General features: G+C 35.5%; 1 protein-coding gene across 2 annotated transcripts in view; it reads right to left on the bottom strand.

Annotated features, from left to right (window-relative positions):
* LOC131054788 (snRNA-activating protein complex subunit) overlaps positions 1–18951 on the bottom strand; it is a 206156-nt gene that overhangs the window by 81867 nt on the left and 105338 nt on the right. For both annotated transcript variants that reach the window (XM_057989384.2, XM_057989385.2), the window contains exons 5-7: positions 4852–5065; positions 4515–4603; positions 4288–4372 (exon numbers count right to left, since the gene is read on the bottom strand). In XM_057989384.2, the coding sequence (XP_057845367.1) occupies positions 4288–4372; positions 4515–4603; positions 4852–5065 (388 nt within the window). The remainder of the gene's footprint in view (positions 1–4287; positions 4373–4514; positions 4604–4851; positions 5066–18951) is intronic.

Raw genomic sequence — 18951 nt, 5'->3', positions numbered from 1 at the left:
ATTTTACGCACATGTGAAAACAGAATAAAATACCATAAGTATATTATACTCTCTTGAACAAAATCTCTTGGATGCTGAAGAATAGCTTAAGGATCATTCGAGACGACTCCAAGGTTCATGAATGTAGGGTCACTACGTGTGGATAAGCTCATTGGTTTGATGTGATTATGCTGGAATCACAAGGGGACTTACATTTGAATGCCTGAATGCTTGATTTGCTGAAACTTAGGTCCTATTTACTCAATTGGAAGATAAAAAAGAGCAAAAGAGGTAGGGTCTGAGAGAGTCTATTCTAATCTTAAGAATGTAGGAAGATAAATGAATGACTAGATGGAATCCTACTAAGCGAGGTCTCGCCATCAAACTGAACAATTTGACACAAACTCAGTGCAATCTTCTAAGGACGTTTCAAGGATGTTCGAATCAATACCATCAAACATCAATTACCATTCAAGTTAATGCATAAGCAATGAATGTAGAATGATTCGAAGTTAAGTTCATATCATTTCAGTTGACCACATGAGGCGCAGTTACAAGCAGCAAGAGGCTAGTGGTATGGATTGGATGGAATCCACATGAATACATTCAACATCTTCTTCCATTCAATCTAATCAACATGAAAATAAATTGAGAAGTAGAACCATGAGGCTTGTTGAAATAACAAATTTCACCATAACTTCAATGAAAAGAGTATCTCATTTACAAGTCATACCAACAATTCTTCCCTCTCCTAATCTACTTCTATTCTAATTGCTATTCTTCTATTATTCTATTCTACTCACTATTAGCTATTAACCAACTATTAGCTATTAACCTTTACAAATGAAAGACTCTAAGCTTTTATAGGGAGCTCATTTACAATGAATGGCCAGGATTGATTCTCCATCAATGGCCAGGATTCTACAATGAAAACCCTAATTAGGGTTTGTTACAACAAACTTTTCCTTGGCCAATGAGAAAATTATATTCAGAAAGTGTGGACCAATAGATATCAGGGGTAGGTGCCTCGGAGTTTGTGCCATCACTGGTGAGCTTGATTCATTGAACTTGGATGCATTGATGTGGACTTCATTGACTGGAGGAATGATGACTGGAACGCCATTTGGGATGCCACTTCACTCTTGCAATTTGTAGAGTTGAGTTGATTCATCATGATGAAGGGATGTTGAGAGGTATCTCTTGATACTCAACATTATCTAGCTCGCTCAAAATAGTTGTGATGGGAGTTATTGATGTAGCTGAATCTTTGCTTGCTTGCTTTTGAGTGATTGTATAACTTCTCTTTCGCACTCCTTTGATCTCTTCATGTCTCCATGGTGCGGTGAAGGTTAAAATTCCTCTTGGTCGTGAAGTTTCTCCTCTTGCATGGTGGTGTAGGTCTTACAACTTTCCTCCCTTTTGCTTTGCAATCACCATCCTCTCCCATCTGCAAAACAAAACAAACATTATATCAAATACATAATATATAACTTTGATAGTTCTTCTTAGCTTGATATATCTCTTGATTTTATGTGTTTTGCAAGTTGGATAAGAAGATCTAGAGGAATTTGCCTTCATGAAGAAGCACTTGAAGTTGATTTTCGCTCTTAGAGAGGAGCTCGTTAAGTGAATTCCATCCTTGGTGTTCAATAAGTTTCTCCTCGCCTTAATCTTCTTCATTTCCTTGAACTTCACTCATACCCTTCAAATTGTGAAGTTTGCTCATGTCTTAATTCTTGAAGTTCATTTCTATCCCTTGGTTTGTAAAATTGGAATTTTCCATTAAAGCCCCCCTATATGAAGCTCTCTTGTCTCAAACATGAAGTTAAAATTTGCTCATGAAGCTTGATTCATGAAGTTGACATTCGCTCTTATTTCTCAATGTATGAGGTATAACTTCGCTTCAATTCTTCAATTCATGAAGTAACATTTCGCTCAAAAAGCTTCTAGGATGAAGTTCGCTCCTTCACTTTAATTCATGAAATTGTAAGATCGCTCCAAATCGGCAGTTCATGAAGTAACAACTTCACTCCAAATCGGTTATCCATGAAGTGAAAAACTTCGCTCTAAATTAGTGAAATGTGAAGTTGCTTCTCTTAATTATTTCTCTTATTTATATCCAACTTCATTCTTAAAAATCACTCCACTTAGCAAGATCATGAACTTCGCTCCTTATCCCAAACACATGAAGTAGTAAACTTCGCTCCAAAACCTCAACTCATGAAGTTCGCTTCAAAACCTAAACTCATGAAGTAACAATTTTGCTCCTCCTTAGCAATTCGTGAAGTGGAGGATTTCGCTTGAAGCTTGCAGCTGCTAAAGTTATCAACTTCGTTCATCTCTTTTGATACATGAAGTATGAATTTCGCTCCTAGTTGCTTGAACCCGAAGTTCGCTCCTATCTCCTTGAAGTTGAAGTTCGTTTAAATCACTCTACTTCGCTCCTCTTGGTGAGATCATGAAGTTCATTTGGCATTGAGTCCTCTTTAGGTGATTATCCTTCTCTTATTCAATTTCGCTCATGCTTATGGAATTCGCTCTCCTTGGTGAAAACATGAAATTCGCTCTCTTTCCCCATTGCATGAAGTTATCTACTTCGCTCACCTCCTTCAACTCATGAAGTAGCATTTCGCTCACCTCCTTCAACTCATGAAGTAGAATTTCGCTCACCTCCTTCAATTCATGAAGTTGGGAATTTCACTCACTTTCTTCAATGCACAAAGAAAAAAAAACCTTTGCTCATCTCCTTTAACTACCGAAGTTGATTTATTTCACCTATTTATATCCAACTTAACTCTCAAGATTGCTTCATTTTGCTAGATCATGAATTCCGCTCCAAAGTGCTCAAGCATGAAGTTGTCAATTTTACTTCAAAATGCAAACTCATGAAGAAGAAACTTCGCTCTAAAGTGGTGAAACATGAAGTTCGCTCCTATCATCTCCAACATGAAGTTTGCTCATCTCCCCTTCAACATGAAGTTCTCTCATCTCATCTCCAACGTGAAGTTCGCTCACCTCTCCTTCAACATGAAGTTGCTTTGACAAGTTAGTCTCTTCATCAAGATTTATATATGTAATATAACATTTAAGTATAAGAAAGAGATTTCTTATACTTTAAGTTATATTCCATAGATATATATATATATATTGTCAGGATGTTTGAGAGTGGTTTCAGACCTCCAGGAGTTATAATGCAAAATCTAGTTTTTGGAGGAATCTTCAAATTTCCAGACAGAGTCAAATTTCAAGACATTTCAGGATCAGGATGACATTTCAAACTTCTAAGGCGAGTTCACTCTGACCTTGATGTAAGGGACGGGACTTAGGAGGACACTATCCATTCAACCAAGGTTTGATTTAGCAACTTGAAGCGTGACCGAATAGTACACAAAAACCCTAGGAATGATCTAAATAGCCCCTAATCACTCAATTGACCTGACCTCCTTCACTCCACCTTGAGGAGATCCACCTGGCTTGATGACCTTTGAGAAACACAATCCCTTCAATGCAAAGGCTAAGACACTAAAACGACCAACAACAAAACTAAAAAGAGCTAACCCTAGAAAGTAAAAAGTGGGGGTCCCCATTTGCAATGGGGCAATGTGTGAATACCTCACAACACAACCCATACACCATTTTACCAGCAGTTGCACCTCTTCTTTTTAAGTTGGCCAAGGCAGTTTGCATTTACTTTTTATTTTATTTTTTAATCACATTGCCCAAAGTGGGTGCACAAGCCAAGGAGGCCAGCCCAATAGAAATAATATATTTATTTTGAAACTTAATTCCCCAAAGTGGAGGTCGGCCAAGAACAAAATATTAAATTAAATCTTGTCTAGCGCACCAAAAATGCGAGGTCAGACAGCACTATAAGTTTGTCTTGGATACCAATGTGGAGGAGATCGGCCATCATAAATAAACAATTTATTTAGACAATTTGAACTCTGATTTTATATAGTTCTTATTTTCTACAGTTCTGATTTTCTTCAGCAGACCTTTAAAATCAATAACAACAATTTGCAACAAGTAAAACTTTTTGATATCACAAATATCCATTTAACATTGGTATTGTATCATCTTTCACTCTTTCCTATAGCATATCTGATATGAATCCTTTATGAATTTTATATAATAAGCAATCAGTCCATAACGAAGCTAATTCACATAAGAAATTCCTATCAATCCAAAATTAACATAAAAATGATAAAACTAATTATTAGTGAAGCTTGAAAATTCCCATACCATGTGATGGGTTGACTTTCCACAAGAAAAAACTGTAATAAACAAAATCAGTCAAAATGCACAAACCTTCAATTTCGAAGTGATAAATTTCAAGGATTTCAACCTTTCCATATTATCATACTTTGTAGATGTACTTTCTCTACATTTTGATCTGCCATGAAATGTAAAAAATTGCTTAGTGACCAAATTACATTGTGCGTTCTATAAGACACAAGAAAATCATAAAAGCTGTAAACACAATCACAAGAAGCATACTGAACCTAAAACAACTTTAGTCACAACAGAAGGCATACATCAGCGAATGGAGTTTGGCATTTGCTTTGTCTTCCTCTTGTTGACATTTTATTTTTGCAAGTGATTCTGCCTTCTGTATCTCATCACTCTGATTAACAAATCAATGATAAAGACAATTTTACACTTAGCAGAAACAACACTGAAAATTTATGTTATTGAAAAACTCACTGAATTATGTCAGATTATACATCCAAACCAAAACATGAGAGAAAAAGTTAAAATAAAAAAGACTTCACATTCTTAACCAAACATTAAGTACATTGATTGTTTTTAAAATCAAATCTTGTAGTAGATAGAACTTCAGGCTTCTTGAAATAAGTCCCAGAATACAACAACCTCAAGCTCTGCAGCTCTTGTCTCTCTGTCATAATGCCTTCCTCTTCGCTTTTTCTTTAGAGTACTAAGAGCAGAGTGGCACTGTAGACGTGGAGAAATGTTTTCTGTGTCAACAGCTAAATCTGTATCAGACAGAGCATTGCCTTGGATTTCCTGCACTGACTCTTCTCCTTGAGATTTCCCTTCACCAGATCGAACATGATTTTGTGCCACACTGCACAACAAGTAGTGTAATGTAAATGCTATGAATTTCATGTGTTATTACAAGTGAACTGATAAACATATCCAAAAGAAGGAAAATAATTATTAAAACTGAAACAAATTACACATTTATTTAGGGCACAATACTCATAGCAACTTTCCAGCTTTGGCATATAGCCAACCATTCCATAAGGTTACTAGTCAAGAAATGCAGGCACATCATCTTGCTTTTACTGATTTCATAATTTTTGACCCACTATCATTATCAACATTTGCTTCTCATCTTCCAGAAAACTCCCATGAGGTTTCTGAAGTCCAAGAGATCGTAGGTCAAGAATTGCCGAAAGCCAAAGACTTCAAACTGTAATGTTTTAAATTGCATATCCTACAATTTCACATCACATACGCTTCCCCTTTAGATCAATACAAGACAATTATACAATATTATTCTTAATCTAATTAAAAATGCTATTATCTGATTAATACATTCGACTTCTTGACCGTTAGTCCAATTTCCCCTGGACGAATATGCTATGCACAGATGTCCATGCGATACACTAGCGTCCCACAGAAATCTGTGACTGCATTGACTGTTGGAGCGTTACGCTTCCCATGTTTTGACAATGTAACGCCTCTGTCAGCCTACACAGACAACAGGTACAAATCCAGGATTCCTGTTTCTGTTTCAAACTTCGATTTTGCCTCCAATTCTTTCAATCAATCTCTCTCACAGATTTTCAGAAGCTCTCTCATTCCCGTACTATCTTTCTACAACATTATTGCTTTTCTCTCACACACAATGGCATATTGAAGCTCTGGTTATTACATTGAGGTCATTGAAAGAAAGTTTGAAGCTACTCGTTCTTCCTTGCAGCATTCGTGTGAAGACAACCCTGCCTCTCTAGGCAGTTTGTCTTCCTTTTGCTAAAGGATTGGTAACACTTTATTTGGATATATTGCATCATATTTTATTCAGTAGCATACTATTCTTTCACTTGTCTCTTTGCAAGCTTTTTGTCTCTCAATCTGTCTTAGTTGTCCATGGAGGTGGAAACACCAAAACGGGGGTTTGACTACAGCAAGCCCTTTTACAACTACCTCCAACATTTCCTCTTTGGTCTTATGTGTGTAGGTTTTAAAAGGAGGCTATTTGGTGGAAGCTCTCGCAATTTTCCAACCACCTTGGGTGATTACTCCTCTTTTCTATAATGTTGTTTTGTTCAAAGTAATACATATCTACTGTTATTTGTTGTTCCATTGTATTCTTGTATTTCTCAAACTTTGGACCCTGTGTAGGCAGTATTGTTGTTCTCCTGTAGATAGTTCTATTTTCTGTCTGTACGGGGTGCCAACGCACCATGCTTACGTCCACGCACCACACAGATGTCCTGGACAGAGAGCTAACCAGACTGTCTGGAAGACCTCTATCACCTACACTTACTATTTCCAAGGTCCTTGCAATTTAATTCCACTCTATGATCACAATACAAATAGAAACACATTACATTTACCCGACTTCATAATTAAAAGGGTTAGATATCCTTTCGTAGTAGTTCACCTTTACCACTCTACACAAACGATGAATTTTAAAAGCATGAACATAAAACAAATTATTGAAAATCAAAAGATGAAAGTCCAAAAATGTCATTTCTTCATTCTAGAAAACAAGATCATCATTTTGGTTGTCTAACAACCAAAGAATCTGAAAATCCTACATCATTACATAACTCCTAGTCATCATTGTCTATAAAAGTGAGCTAGTTGAAGTGCTAGACTTCTCTACATTTGTTTTTCTGGGTGCTGGTGTTGTACAGTAATAACAATCAATTTGTATTAGAAATTTGAAATTCAGTCCATCGATAAAACCATATAAAATGTGGTTTGATCAATGTTTCAAATCTTACTCCATGATCCATCATAATTATGAGATAAATATCATGGATCATAGTGTGATCCAATATTTTGATCAAAAAAAATATTTTAAACATGATCCAAGACATTGATCAAAAAAAATATTTTAAACAGATTTTTTAAGAAGGTATCTCTATCTTATTAATTTTTAGAAAAGAAAAATGTACAGAAAAAATTTAAAAATTATGATGCAAATTACAGACTGTAAGAACCCTGCTGGTTCTAACTCTTCTACTGATGCAAATGTTGTCTTGTTTTTGTAATTTCAAAGGTTTTGAAGAATTTTAAGAAAAAAAACACAAGTGCGCAAGGCAAGAAATGCACATAAAAATGAATTGACAAGAAGAATAGAGCAACTGCAACTATATTAAGTATCAGGTAACTGCTACAATTGAAACTAATACATAAAACATACCTGGAGGTCCTCAGATTATTTAAAAGAAAAAATTCTGGAACTTGCCAGCCAAGACTGGGAAATTGACCAAAATAGGTGTACAAGTCCATAATACAATTTCTCCAAGCCAGAAATGAGATGAAACCACCTGAATATGTTGGGTGTTGGGAATGGTGCAACCAGATTGCAAAAAAGTAAGGCATTTCAGTCTCCCCAAAACGTCCTCTTTCTGGACCCCACGTACCAAGTCTGATTTGTACGGCCAGCAACAGAAACTTGTACGACTACTTTATTGAAATGAAAATGCTACTAATAGAGGCGTCTAAACCTGGATGCCTCCTTTCTTATTGCAAATATGCAAATAATTGAAGAAAATAACCTCTGATGAAGCACAAACAAACTCCTGAATGAAGCCCTCCCAATTGCAATAATTTAGCTGATCTTTCACAGCCTCAAAATCACAGATCCATGAAGAATTTCCGTTCTTCAATAGCAAACCCTCTGAAACCCTTGTCTCAGAAAATCCACAAAGCAAAATAACAAGCAATGTCAAATAATCAATAATCAATAATGAGTTTTAATTGACTTTTTCTCCTTATAACCCCAAAAGCACAAATTCCAAGAAAGTACGCCCAAATGCAATTTTAAATACATTAAATGTATTTAAATCACTTTTCAAAAGTTTAAATTCATCTTGGATGCACTTTTACATTTAAATGATTTAAAATCACTTTTAATATTTTAAGTGAACTTTTAATTTTTTAGTAAAATCACTTTATGACTTTATAATATCCATATAAGTTAATTAAATAACTTAACCACTAAAATATTAATATCTCCCTCAATAGTCTTTTGACGTGCCGTCAGAAGCTCGAGTCAACACTAAATAACCCCCATGTGTCCAAGTGCCTTGACTAAAAATATCACAACTACCAAATTGATCCCTCAACTAAGCCCATACACTGACTGCAAAGGCCCTGGAACTGAAACCAAGACTGAACTGAAAAAGTGGAACTGCCACTGAGACTCTCTATCCCGAATGTTAGCCTACGAGAGTCCAAATAATAGGCTAATCCTTCAAACTCTGATGCTCATGAAAACGGGGACATTACACAGACCTAGGTTACTAGCACTCAATCAGAGTTTAAATACATTAAAAATCACAATTTCGCATTCATGTGAGTAGTAATGTACTCATGACACTGTCATGAGTACTCTAAAGAATCTAGGTTTCAGCACCCGTAATTGATTAACAAAATGCAAAATCTTACTTCATAAAGAAGTGGTGGTTTTCATAATTTTTTATCTCTCCTCATTAATTCTCTTAGTTCAATAGACTCCAATAGGCATATATTTATAAAGCAAAGAGTCCCATAAAGTGAAGAAAAATGTATAACCAGTTATCGTTGCTGAGATTTGAAAATTTCACACTTAAATGTTAATCCTGTTCCACACACTATCACAAAGCAAATCTCAATACATTGTCAAACAAAACTTCAATTTAATTAAACAAATGCTTGTAATATGCTGCCCTGTTTTGCATTAGTTTTTTTTGTTTGTTTTGTGTTCTGCAATGGTTTTGAGATGATAAACAAAGTGCAAGTAATAAAGTAGCTTACAATAATTTAACAGCTCATAAAATTGATAAAACTCAAAAATATGTGAAGCTGAAAAATCCAAATTTTATTTCTGATCTGAAAATACACTTTTTCCCAAAAGTAAAAGCAACTAAGATCATTAAATAGCATTACATATCTAATTCAAACGTACCCAGAAACTGCAGCAATGAAATAGACTGAACTAGTATTCAGTAACTGCCACTTGTAATTTGGACACCAATCTTCAATAACTTCCAAAAAGGTCATGAAATGGATAGAAATGGTAGTGCAGATCCTAAACACCTCCAAACAGCAATAGAAATCTCTTCAAACCCCAAGCAACACCTTCCTCTATGCTCACGACAATCCCTACGCTTTACAGCGAGCAAGTAAAGGAAATAAACCTGCCAATAATTTTTTTAATCTGCTCCCTCAAGATAGTAAATACAAATGAAATCTTTCACAATGAAGCCCTAATGTGATCTCTATATGAAATCACCGAGTAATCCTCCAAATTGGATCTTTCACCAATGTAGAAGATTTTCCTTAAAAGGGTTTTTGTCTAGGTTGCCGGTTCGGGTTTGGGTTCCGGTTCGGGTTCGAAGAACCCGGTACGGCAAAATTTTGAAAAGGGGTTTGGGTTCATTTGGGTTCGTTAGTACAAAAACATGTAAATATATATATATATATATATATTTTGATATTTGCGAAGCCTATAAGCATGAATTAAAATTTGCTTGTCACATAGCATCATATAAACAACAAAACAAACATAAACATGTAATCATAGCATCATGATCATACCATAATTGATAATAGCATCATATACATCAAGTTTAATATCGAAATGACAAAATATTCAAGTATCATTGTTTCAACTTTTAACAATATAAACCTAAAGTTTAATCATCAAATGGATCATCTAAATCTTCATCCTCCTCCTCCTCCTCCTCCTCCTCATTGACATTGACATTAGATGAGCCAATGCCACTTGCACTTGCACTATAAGTTGGCTTAAATTTCCGAGTCATCAAGTGTCAATGCAAGAAGCTGAGAAGCAGGAGCATCCAAATTAGTATGCTCTGGCTCTATATCCCACATATTTGTTTCCCCTTGTGTGTAGTCATGTTGTTTGTGTGAAAGAAGACGTAGGTTGGAATGCACATATACTAAATTCTCCACTCTTTTTTATAGCAGCCTATTGCGCTTTACTGAGTGGATGAAAGAGTATGTGCTCCAATTTCTTCCTAAAGCAGATGAACTAGAAACCTATGAAGACAAGGTAAACAATTAAAGTTATACATTAATAAAAATAAAATTACTAGCAACCTATGAAGACAAAGTAAACTATAAATAAACTAAAACTTGTAAATTTAAAATTTTAATTAATTAAACTTACTTGCGATAAAACTTTTATAGCGAGGGGTTGTAGGTATTGGAAGCATGTGCCATGGAAGTACCACCAGTTGTGAGCATCCTTCTTGGATCTATGACGAAGTGCATCAACACTTAGACCATTCCCATTTGCGAATTCTATGAACTCATTTGTAACAACATCTCGCAAATCATCATCGGGATATAGTCTAAGAAATGCTGCCTTGTACCCATCAGATACTTCTAGATCTCTCCATGGTGGAATCCTTCCTAGTTTATCAAGAAACTGATTGCTATAGTACTTAGGTGTCAAGGCATAGGCAAGAAGGTGCAAAGGAGTGGTCATCTTATTCCACCTCTCTACAATAATTACTTCCAGTTCTTTGAAGAATTTCTCCTGAGGATTATTCTCTTTTTCATTTATAGTGACCTTTATTTTTTCAAGCATTGAGTCAATGCCATCATAAATCTCACCTATGCAAGGCCTATCCATGTCTGTATAGCGAATCATGCTCATGATGGGCTCAGTGATACTTAGGAGATATGTAACAAGATCCCACCATTTCTCATTCAATATTCTATCCCTAATTTTTTCTGCCCTCTCAATGCTACTTTGATTCCATACAGTCCAATTGGTGTTGATCACCATATTGCATAGTGCCACTCTAACTTTCACAAGTCGTCTTAAGACGATTGTGTTTGATGTAAAACGGGTCTCAGCAACCTATAACACAAATTAATGCCAAATGATTAAAAAATAAAGCCAAACTTTAAAGAAGAATACACAATATAGCTTACACAATGATATTATGAACATTGAAAATTCAAAAAAATCAGAAAATGTAAAATTAAATTACTATTTCACTTACCTTCAATAGCTCCAAATTCGAATAGGTTCTAAAAATCCCTTGAGACATGTGGTGGTTTGTGATGAACATCTAGATGTCCTCAGCCTCTGCATACACATCTCTGATCCATTTTATTTTTTGCCCAATCCTTTGTAGCATAAGATTGAGTGAATGTACCGCACAAGGTGTCCAAAAAATGTGATCATAGCATTGCCCAACCAACAAACCAGCAGCTCTACAATTTTTTGCATTGTCCATTATGACTTGGACAACATTGCGGGGTCCCACAGACTCAATGGCAGAGATGAGAATTTCTGCAATAAATTGGCCATCTTTTATTTGGCCCTCACAATCTACAGCTCTCAAAAACATTGCCCCTTTAGGGGACATCGCTATGACATTGATCAAGGGACAGTTTTTAGCATCTTTCCACCCATCTGAAACAATTGTTACACCTATCTCAACCCATGAATCCCTTATGGGTTTCAATGCATCTTCAACCCTCTTCACCTCTTTCTCCAATAATGTTCCACGTACCTTCTCATAACCGGGGCCCTTATACCCTCTTGGTGCCTCATTAACACTTTTTATCATTTGCTTCCACTATGGGGAGCGAACAACATTGAATGACAACCCATTTGCATAAATGCACCTTACTATATCTTGATCAGCATTGTCTCTATTCTCATTTTGGAATGCGATTTCTAAAGGCCCCTTTGTTCTTTTACGTGTCAAGGGTGGTTCACTTTGAAGTTCATTTGTGGCAAAGAAGGGGTGGTCTTCTACTACAATACTGGAATTAGAAGGGCCTTGCATTCCCTTTGTTTTCTTTGATGCGGTTTGGTTCAATCTATGGGCTTCCCTCTCTTCTACCGCCTCATGCTCCCTAATATATTTCATCACTGTCTCATCTGGTATAGGTTTACCATTTTTTCCAGGGCATTTTTTGATGCCTCTTCCTTTTATTCCACACAAATGGCCTACCACTCGATAATATGAACTATTACGTTCAATATCGCATCCATGGCATTTCCAACGGAATCCCCCACCTCCCGGAAGTTGTTTTATAATGTCCACATATTTCCATAAGGGAGAATTTGGATCATTTCTTTGTTTTGCAATTATGTGTTCATTGCCAATGGAGGAAGATGTAGATGTCATTCTAGTTCCTATGGCAAGAAATAAAATAAACATATTCAAAAACAAAAACTAACTAATGAAAAAAAATTCAAGTTTCATGTTTGACAATTTGTGAAACAAAAATAGTTGGAAAAAAAATTTTAAAAACCTACCTCTTGCAGCCAATGGAAGCTTGAAAATGTATGAAAATGATGCTGCAACACTTGTTGAAGCTTCAAAAATCAGTCTTCAAATCCTCTTTGATCTTGGAAGCCAAATTTTGTTCACCCTTTCTTCAACCTGCTCTCATAAAACTTTTGTTTGCAACACAAATGAGGTGAAATGAGTCAATAAAATGTTTTAGAAGTCAATTTTAGGTTATAAATTTCACTTTTTACAAGGCGGAATTGAAAAAAAATTAAATTGCCTTATTTTTTGACCTTATGGGCCGCCCAACCGCCCGGGTTAAATTAGGTTCAACCAGGGTTGAACCCACTCTAGGTTTTTCAAACCCAGGTCGAACCGGACCCGTACCACGGACCCGGTTGAACCCGGACCCGTACCAAGGGGGCCCAGAGGCAAACCCGGTAACCTAGGTTTTTGTCCTCACAAAGTTTATCCAACTCAAGAAACCATGTAAGGTTTTCTTAAAGAGAAATATTAGAAATAATAAACTCAACATACCAAATGAGCTCTCAATCCCCCTTTTATAGGCCTTTTAGGAAACTTTCCAGAAACTCCGTTTTAGAATCACCTTATTAATTTATTAAGCCTTTTAACTCCAAAAAGTGATTTAATTTACTTTTAAAACATTTTTGGCACTTAAAGTCACTTTTAACTGTCACATCATTTAAAACTTTCTATTCTCTTTCCAACAAGCTATAACACTAAGGTGCCTGATAAATAAATTTAATTATAAAGGCAACCTTGGTGAAAATAATTAAATATAGCTCATAATGCAACCAATTAGTGACAATGGTCAAAATACATAGGAATTGAAATCTGACTACATAGGAGTGACCCCACTGATGAAAGATGATAAACATACTTGATTGAGTGACTTAACAAAAACAGATGCTCCCTCCAAAAATCTTGGAGCCCAAACCAAAAGTCAGAAATCTAATTATCCCTTTGAAGGAGCTAACACAAACCCAGAAAGTCAACAACAACTGCACTACTAGAGAGCCTGAAAAATGGGGATATTACAAAGCTTCAAGCATTCTGAATAGGAAGAGCTTATTCTGCCATTTTGTTCAATGTCATGTCATTTGACACCATGGGAAATTCAGGCAGTTCACTTGAAAGTCAACAAGTGGCAACCATAATCCAAAACTTAATTTACATTTAGTGTGCATAACATTGCAAAAAAATTTGTTGTTTAGCATGTTACAGCATTTTTCCCAGCAATGAAATGGATACACAAGACTATAATTTTAAAAATTAACTTTTAGTATTTTCCAACCCATCTTGCATTGTGTTAGGGAAGCACACCAGCTGGATTAAGGTTGCCTGAGGGTCAATGTCAAATCTTGAGATGTCTAGTGTAGTTGGGGTGGGTGGCATTTGGACCTTTCAATCTAAGTTGTTGCATGACACCAACAAATGCCACATAGTTCAACAGTCCAATTTGACTCTAGTGTTCCACAAGAACACATCTCTAATGTAAGAGTAGTGTAGTGACATCCTAAAAACAACCAAACAAGGATGAAACATCCACACCATCCCAAGACACCCATGCAATGCAAGGGCATTTCCTTTGTAGGTTGGAAACACCCTGCCATCCCTAAGATAGCCACGCAGCTTAGGGGATGTTCCCCTTTAGGTTGTATGTTCAAAGGGAACTGCGAACATCACTCGACCATCCTAGAGACAACAAGGCATCACTATGCCCTTTTTAAAGGACTTATGTTTTTTTTCATTTTATAAGTAGAAACCATAAACCTAGTCAAAAAGGGGTCCCACTAAGGCTCCCAACCCTGCAAAAATAATATAAAAAGCTTTCCTACCCTCATTTCAAAGCATTGAGAACAACTGCAAGTGTAAGGAGAGTCCAATAGCATGGTGGTTGTACACCCAAAGGAGCTAAAGCAAATTGATGAGAATCAGGTTGCACATAGAGGGTTGGTAAATGAGTTTAGCAATTTTAGCAATGAGTATGACACATCATTTGCATTAGACAATAAGTTTTATTAGCCCTTTCCATTGGGTTATTTTACATCTCGTAGCAAGGTGTGCTAACCACATGCTCAAATTCAAATATATATGGCCTCTTCTGAACTGATGGAATGGCAATGGATAGCATAGTTGGCCATTGATCTCATAGAGTAGTCTCATTGAATATGGCTTCAATTTGCAAGTGGTTAGTGATATTAAAAAGATTTTATCCAATTTTTCAGCAATATATTTGGAACCCTTGCAATGATTGCACCATATATACTAACTTGGGAAAAATCCAATTCCATTACAAGGGTGAAAAATTCTGGTTGATGAGGGGATCCTACAATTAACAAATTGATACTTTTACTTATTTTTTTCTTGTGGAACACAGATGGTATTGAAATCACCCATAATGATTGAATGTTAACTGTCAACACAAGATGATTGAAACCCAATTCTTAATTTGTGTAAGAAACTGGATCCTCTATTTACCAATAGGAGGAATGTATAAACTTAGGATATGGATGTTATTTGTCAAATTCACGTGATAATCTAGGAGAGGACATCAATGTGAGTTATGAGAATTTCTCATGACGTTTTGAACTAAAAAATTGGATAATTTGTGTAGGTCCCTTGATCCAAAGAAAACTCTTAGGATGTTTCACTTGTTTTGGTGATTCTTGTAATAAGAGAAGATATATCTTGTCGGCTTTAGTAAAATCTATTAGAAAGAAGATGTTTGTTGGGGGAGCCCAATTTCTATATGTTCCAATATTTGAGTTTCATTTAATAGATGGATCTAGCATATCCATTTCCTACTTTAAGACCTTTCCAATCTTGTTTATTATGAGGGGCAATCTTGTACTTTATTAGTAGCAATTTTAGGATATCATAGTTATATCATTTTCTTTACTAATTTTTGGATATCAAAATCCTCCTTTATACTTAGTGTATGCCAAGAGATTTTCTTTCTTTTAGCAAAAAGCAAAGTTACATGGATACAGGTAGGATATTGGATATGGATACATATTTTTTTTGAGACTTATCATTTGGATACAATAGAATACCGCATTAATAAAAAACACGCACATATATTTAATAAAATTTTCTAAGTGTGGTGTCGTAAATTGTACACCCTTGTTAGGGTGGTACAATTTCACACTTAGGTTAGCACCTGCCTTAGCGTGTTTGCATCTTGCATTGTAATTTCCCTTTAAGCATTTAATTAATTAATTTAATTAAATCTGAACTCATATTTCATCACTTCATACATTATAAAATTGGGCCCTTTACCCTAAGTGTGCCCCTTTTTATTTTATTCCTCCAATCAATCATTTAATCATAAACCCTAATTATGTCCTATTTCGACCTTTAAGGGCCTGATTTCGCATATCAAAACAACTCGAAACCAGCTGTAACTTTGGGATTCGCTCTAATATCATCATATTTAACGGCCCTGAAAATTTGGTGAAAAGTTGGTCGGACCATGTGCGTTCCCGCCACGATCATCGGCTTTTTTCTCGAAATTTCAGGAGCACAATTCTATGATATTATAATGCTTAACCCCAAAAGATTGGCGGGAAACTCAATTCCTAGGTCGGCCTAAAGGCGGAATTAAGTCGAAATTAACATCTAGGGTTTCATACATAAGAGCTCTCTTTCTTCATTTGAAGGAGACTGAGAACTAGGTGGAGGGATATTTCTGAGAATCTAAGAGCAGGGTTTTGGAGCACAAGGAGACTTCTATGTAGTAAAAGAGAAGCCTATGTGGAGTCTTCAACAACATTCAACAACATTCATCAAGCATTTGTCAAGCATTCATCATCAGTTAGGAGCCTTGAACACATTGAAGAATAATAGATCTAGTGGCAATATCTCTCCCTTGGGGATTGGTATGATTTCATGTTATTTTCATGTCTTGGTATGAGTTTCTTTATATCAATTTGCATATTTACATTCATGCTTTAGATCATTTAGCATATTTGGTTTGAAGCATTGTTATTTACATTCACATTTACATTTAGGGTTTACTCTCATGCGTAGGGTAGCTCTAGTTCCTTATCATTTAGGATCTTGCATACACACAAGGTTCTAGCACACATTTTCAGTATATTATCGGCTATTTGTGGAGGTGGAAATCACCAACGCAGGGGTTTAACTAAGGCAAAACCCTATATAGCCATCCAAACCTTCCCTTTTCAGTTGCAGGTGCAGAAACAAGTACTCAGAGACACTTTCAGCTCAACAAAAGGCACAAGAACCACCCAGAATCATCAGATCTGCCCTAATCTGCCTAGGACAGGGGCGTGGCGCACTGGTCCTACCCAAGACAGTGGCGTGGCACCATGGTCCCTCTGCTTTTCAGTGATTTTTAGCAGGTTGCAGCTTCAGGTCATCAAATTTGCAGTCTTTCAGTTGCAGCCTCCTGTCTGCAAAAACAGGACAGTGGCGTGGCACCCTGGTCTAGGTCAGTTTTGGTCAATTTGCAGCATCGGGTACACATCCAAAATCCTCTCCCTTTCATGCTTTCAGTATCTCAGTTTCAGATCTACAAGTTTGTGCAATTCTGAGTTCATTTATGCTTCATTCTTTATCTCCTAGCCTAGTTGATCATTCAAACCCTAGTTTTTCTCATCATTGGCAACAAGATGAATAGAAACCCTAAGAGGTAATCCTTAGCTCTCTCTTTCTCACAAAAAGTAGCCAAAATGATCTATCTCCCTAGGCTCTTTCGTATTCCCAATGTGTTGGCAAAAGTGGGATTAGGTCCTAGTCACCCGATCTCACTTTTCTCGCCACCACACTAAGTTATTAAAAATCTATTAACTATATGCACAATAATTGTCAAATTTAAATCTAAATTAAAACTAAATATTAATTTAAAATATAAAAAATTAAATATGATTTTAAAATTTAAAATATAAAGTTACTATTAAATCAATTAAACAAAATTTCAATCTAAATATAAATTAAAACAATTTAATTTTACCAAAACATACAAATACAAACTAAAAATCTATAATTTTATGCACAAAAATTGTCAAAACTTAATCTAAATTAAAACTAAATATAAATTAAAAATGTAAAGTTACTATTAACAATTAAATAAAATTTAAATCCAAATATAAATTAAAACTAAACATAAATTGAAAATATTAATAAAGAAAGAAAAATTAAAGACAAATTAAAAATTTTAAATGAAAACATTGTAAAGCAAATCAATGAAATAAAATTTCAATAGTAAGTCGATTAAATAAAATTTCAAAAGTAAGTCGATTAAATAAAATTTAAATACATTAATGTTTAAAACTTTATATTAAAATTTTCCTCCAGCCACAAGCGGAAGAAGGTCACACCATGTAGACAAGAAAAACACATGCAAACTCCACATTTGGCAATGTTTTCCTTTGTAATCTAATCCCGCCGAATCCGGCACAGATAAAAGAATGGCAAGTTTCTCGAAATGCACAAAAACATTTTTTTTGCATAGAAACATTTCCATCCACCTATAGGCGCGCATAGACCTGCAAAATGCAGTACAAATAACAAAGGTTCAAACAACACAACATAGCACGGGAAAGAATTTATTGCTTCCAAAGGCAAAGAGCAACCCTCCAGCCTATTAAACATGTTGCCTATGACCTTTGAGATCCTTCTTCAAATATTTCATTAACTCTTTGGGAATATGTCCATCACTTGCTTCCTTCAATTTACACCCTTTTGACAATTCCTTGGAAGGATGTCAAGCATGTCTCTCCGACATGTTCTCCTTCTTCTATGGAACTTCATTTATCTTAGCTTTCTTCATCTGCTTGAGCAATGTGATTCCTAGCCACATCTCTTCTAGTGTTGTTCTGTAATGTTCCCGATATTATTAAATAATTTAATAATTGTGTGTCTATGGCCCCGAAAGTTAAATTTATTATATCTCGAGCCCTTTTTACATTTGGTGGTAACATTTTGGCCGTGTCGGCACTTTTTGTAATCCTTCGGGAAGTTTCCTCGAAGGTATTAGAATATTTAATTAGTATTTTAATAGTCATTATAGTAATATTTTGCTTTATTTAGTTTTCTATTTTTGGCTTCTATTTTTAGAAGCAGTTGTTTCTTTTTAGAAACATCACCACTTGTAATCACCTATTTAAACGATGCTTTGATTGAATAAAGAACACATCAATTATTGGAGCAATTAATTTTTCATGGTATCAGAGCGGGACTGGATCTAACTCCCTCACGGGAGGACTCAGGATTTTGAGAGGGTTCCAGATCACAGAGCAAGAATTTAATTTCTTTTGCAAAATTTATAATTCTAAAATTATTTCTTCTTGAAAATTTTTTAGTGGAATTTATTTTAAAGTTTATTTCTCTGGACCAATTTGGCAGATCGTGGAAGTTTTTTTTTGTGTTGAGCGGAATTTTTTCAGATCCTAGTTTTCTGGCAGTTCATGGGTGATTTTATTTGCAGGGTTCGCGGATTTTTTTTATCAGGCGGTTCGTG

The sequence above is a fragment of the Cryptomeria japonica genome, chromosome 3 (assembly GCF_030272615.1).
Source record: "Cryptomeria japonica chromosome 3, Sugi_1.0, whole genome shotgun sequence".
NCBI classification, from domain to species: domain Eukaryota; kingdom Viridiplantae; phylum Streptophyta; class Pinopsida; order Cupressales; family Cupressaceae; genus Cryptomeria; species Cryptomeria japonica.
The sequence above is the reverse complement of the archived record's forward strand: the minus strand, read 5'-3'. Positions and strand labels throughout refer to the sequence as shown.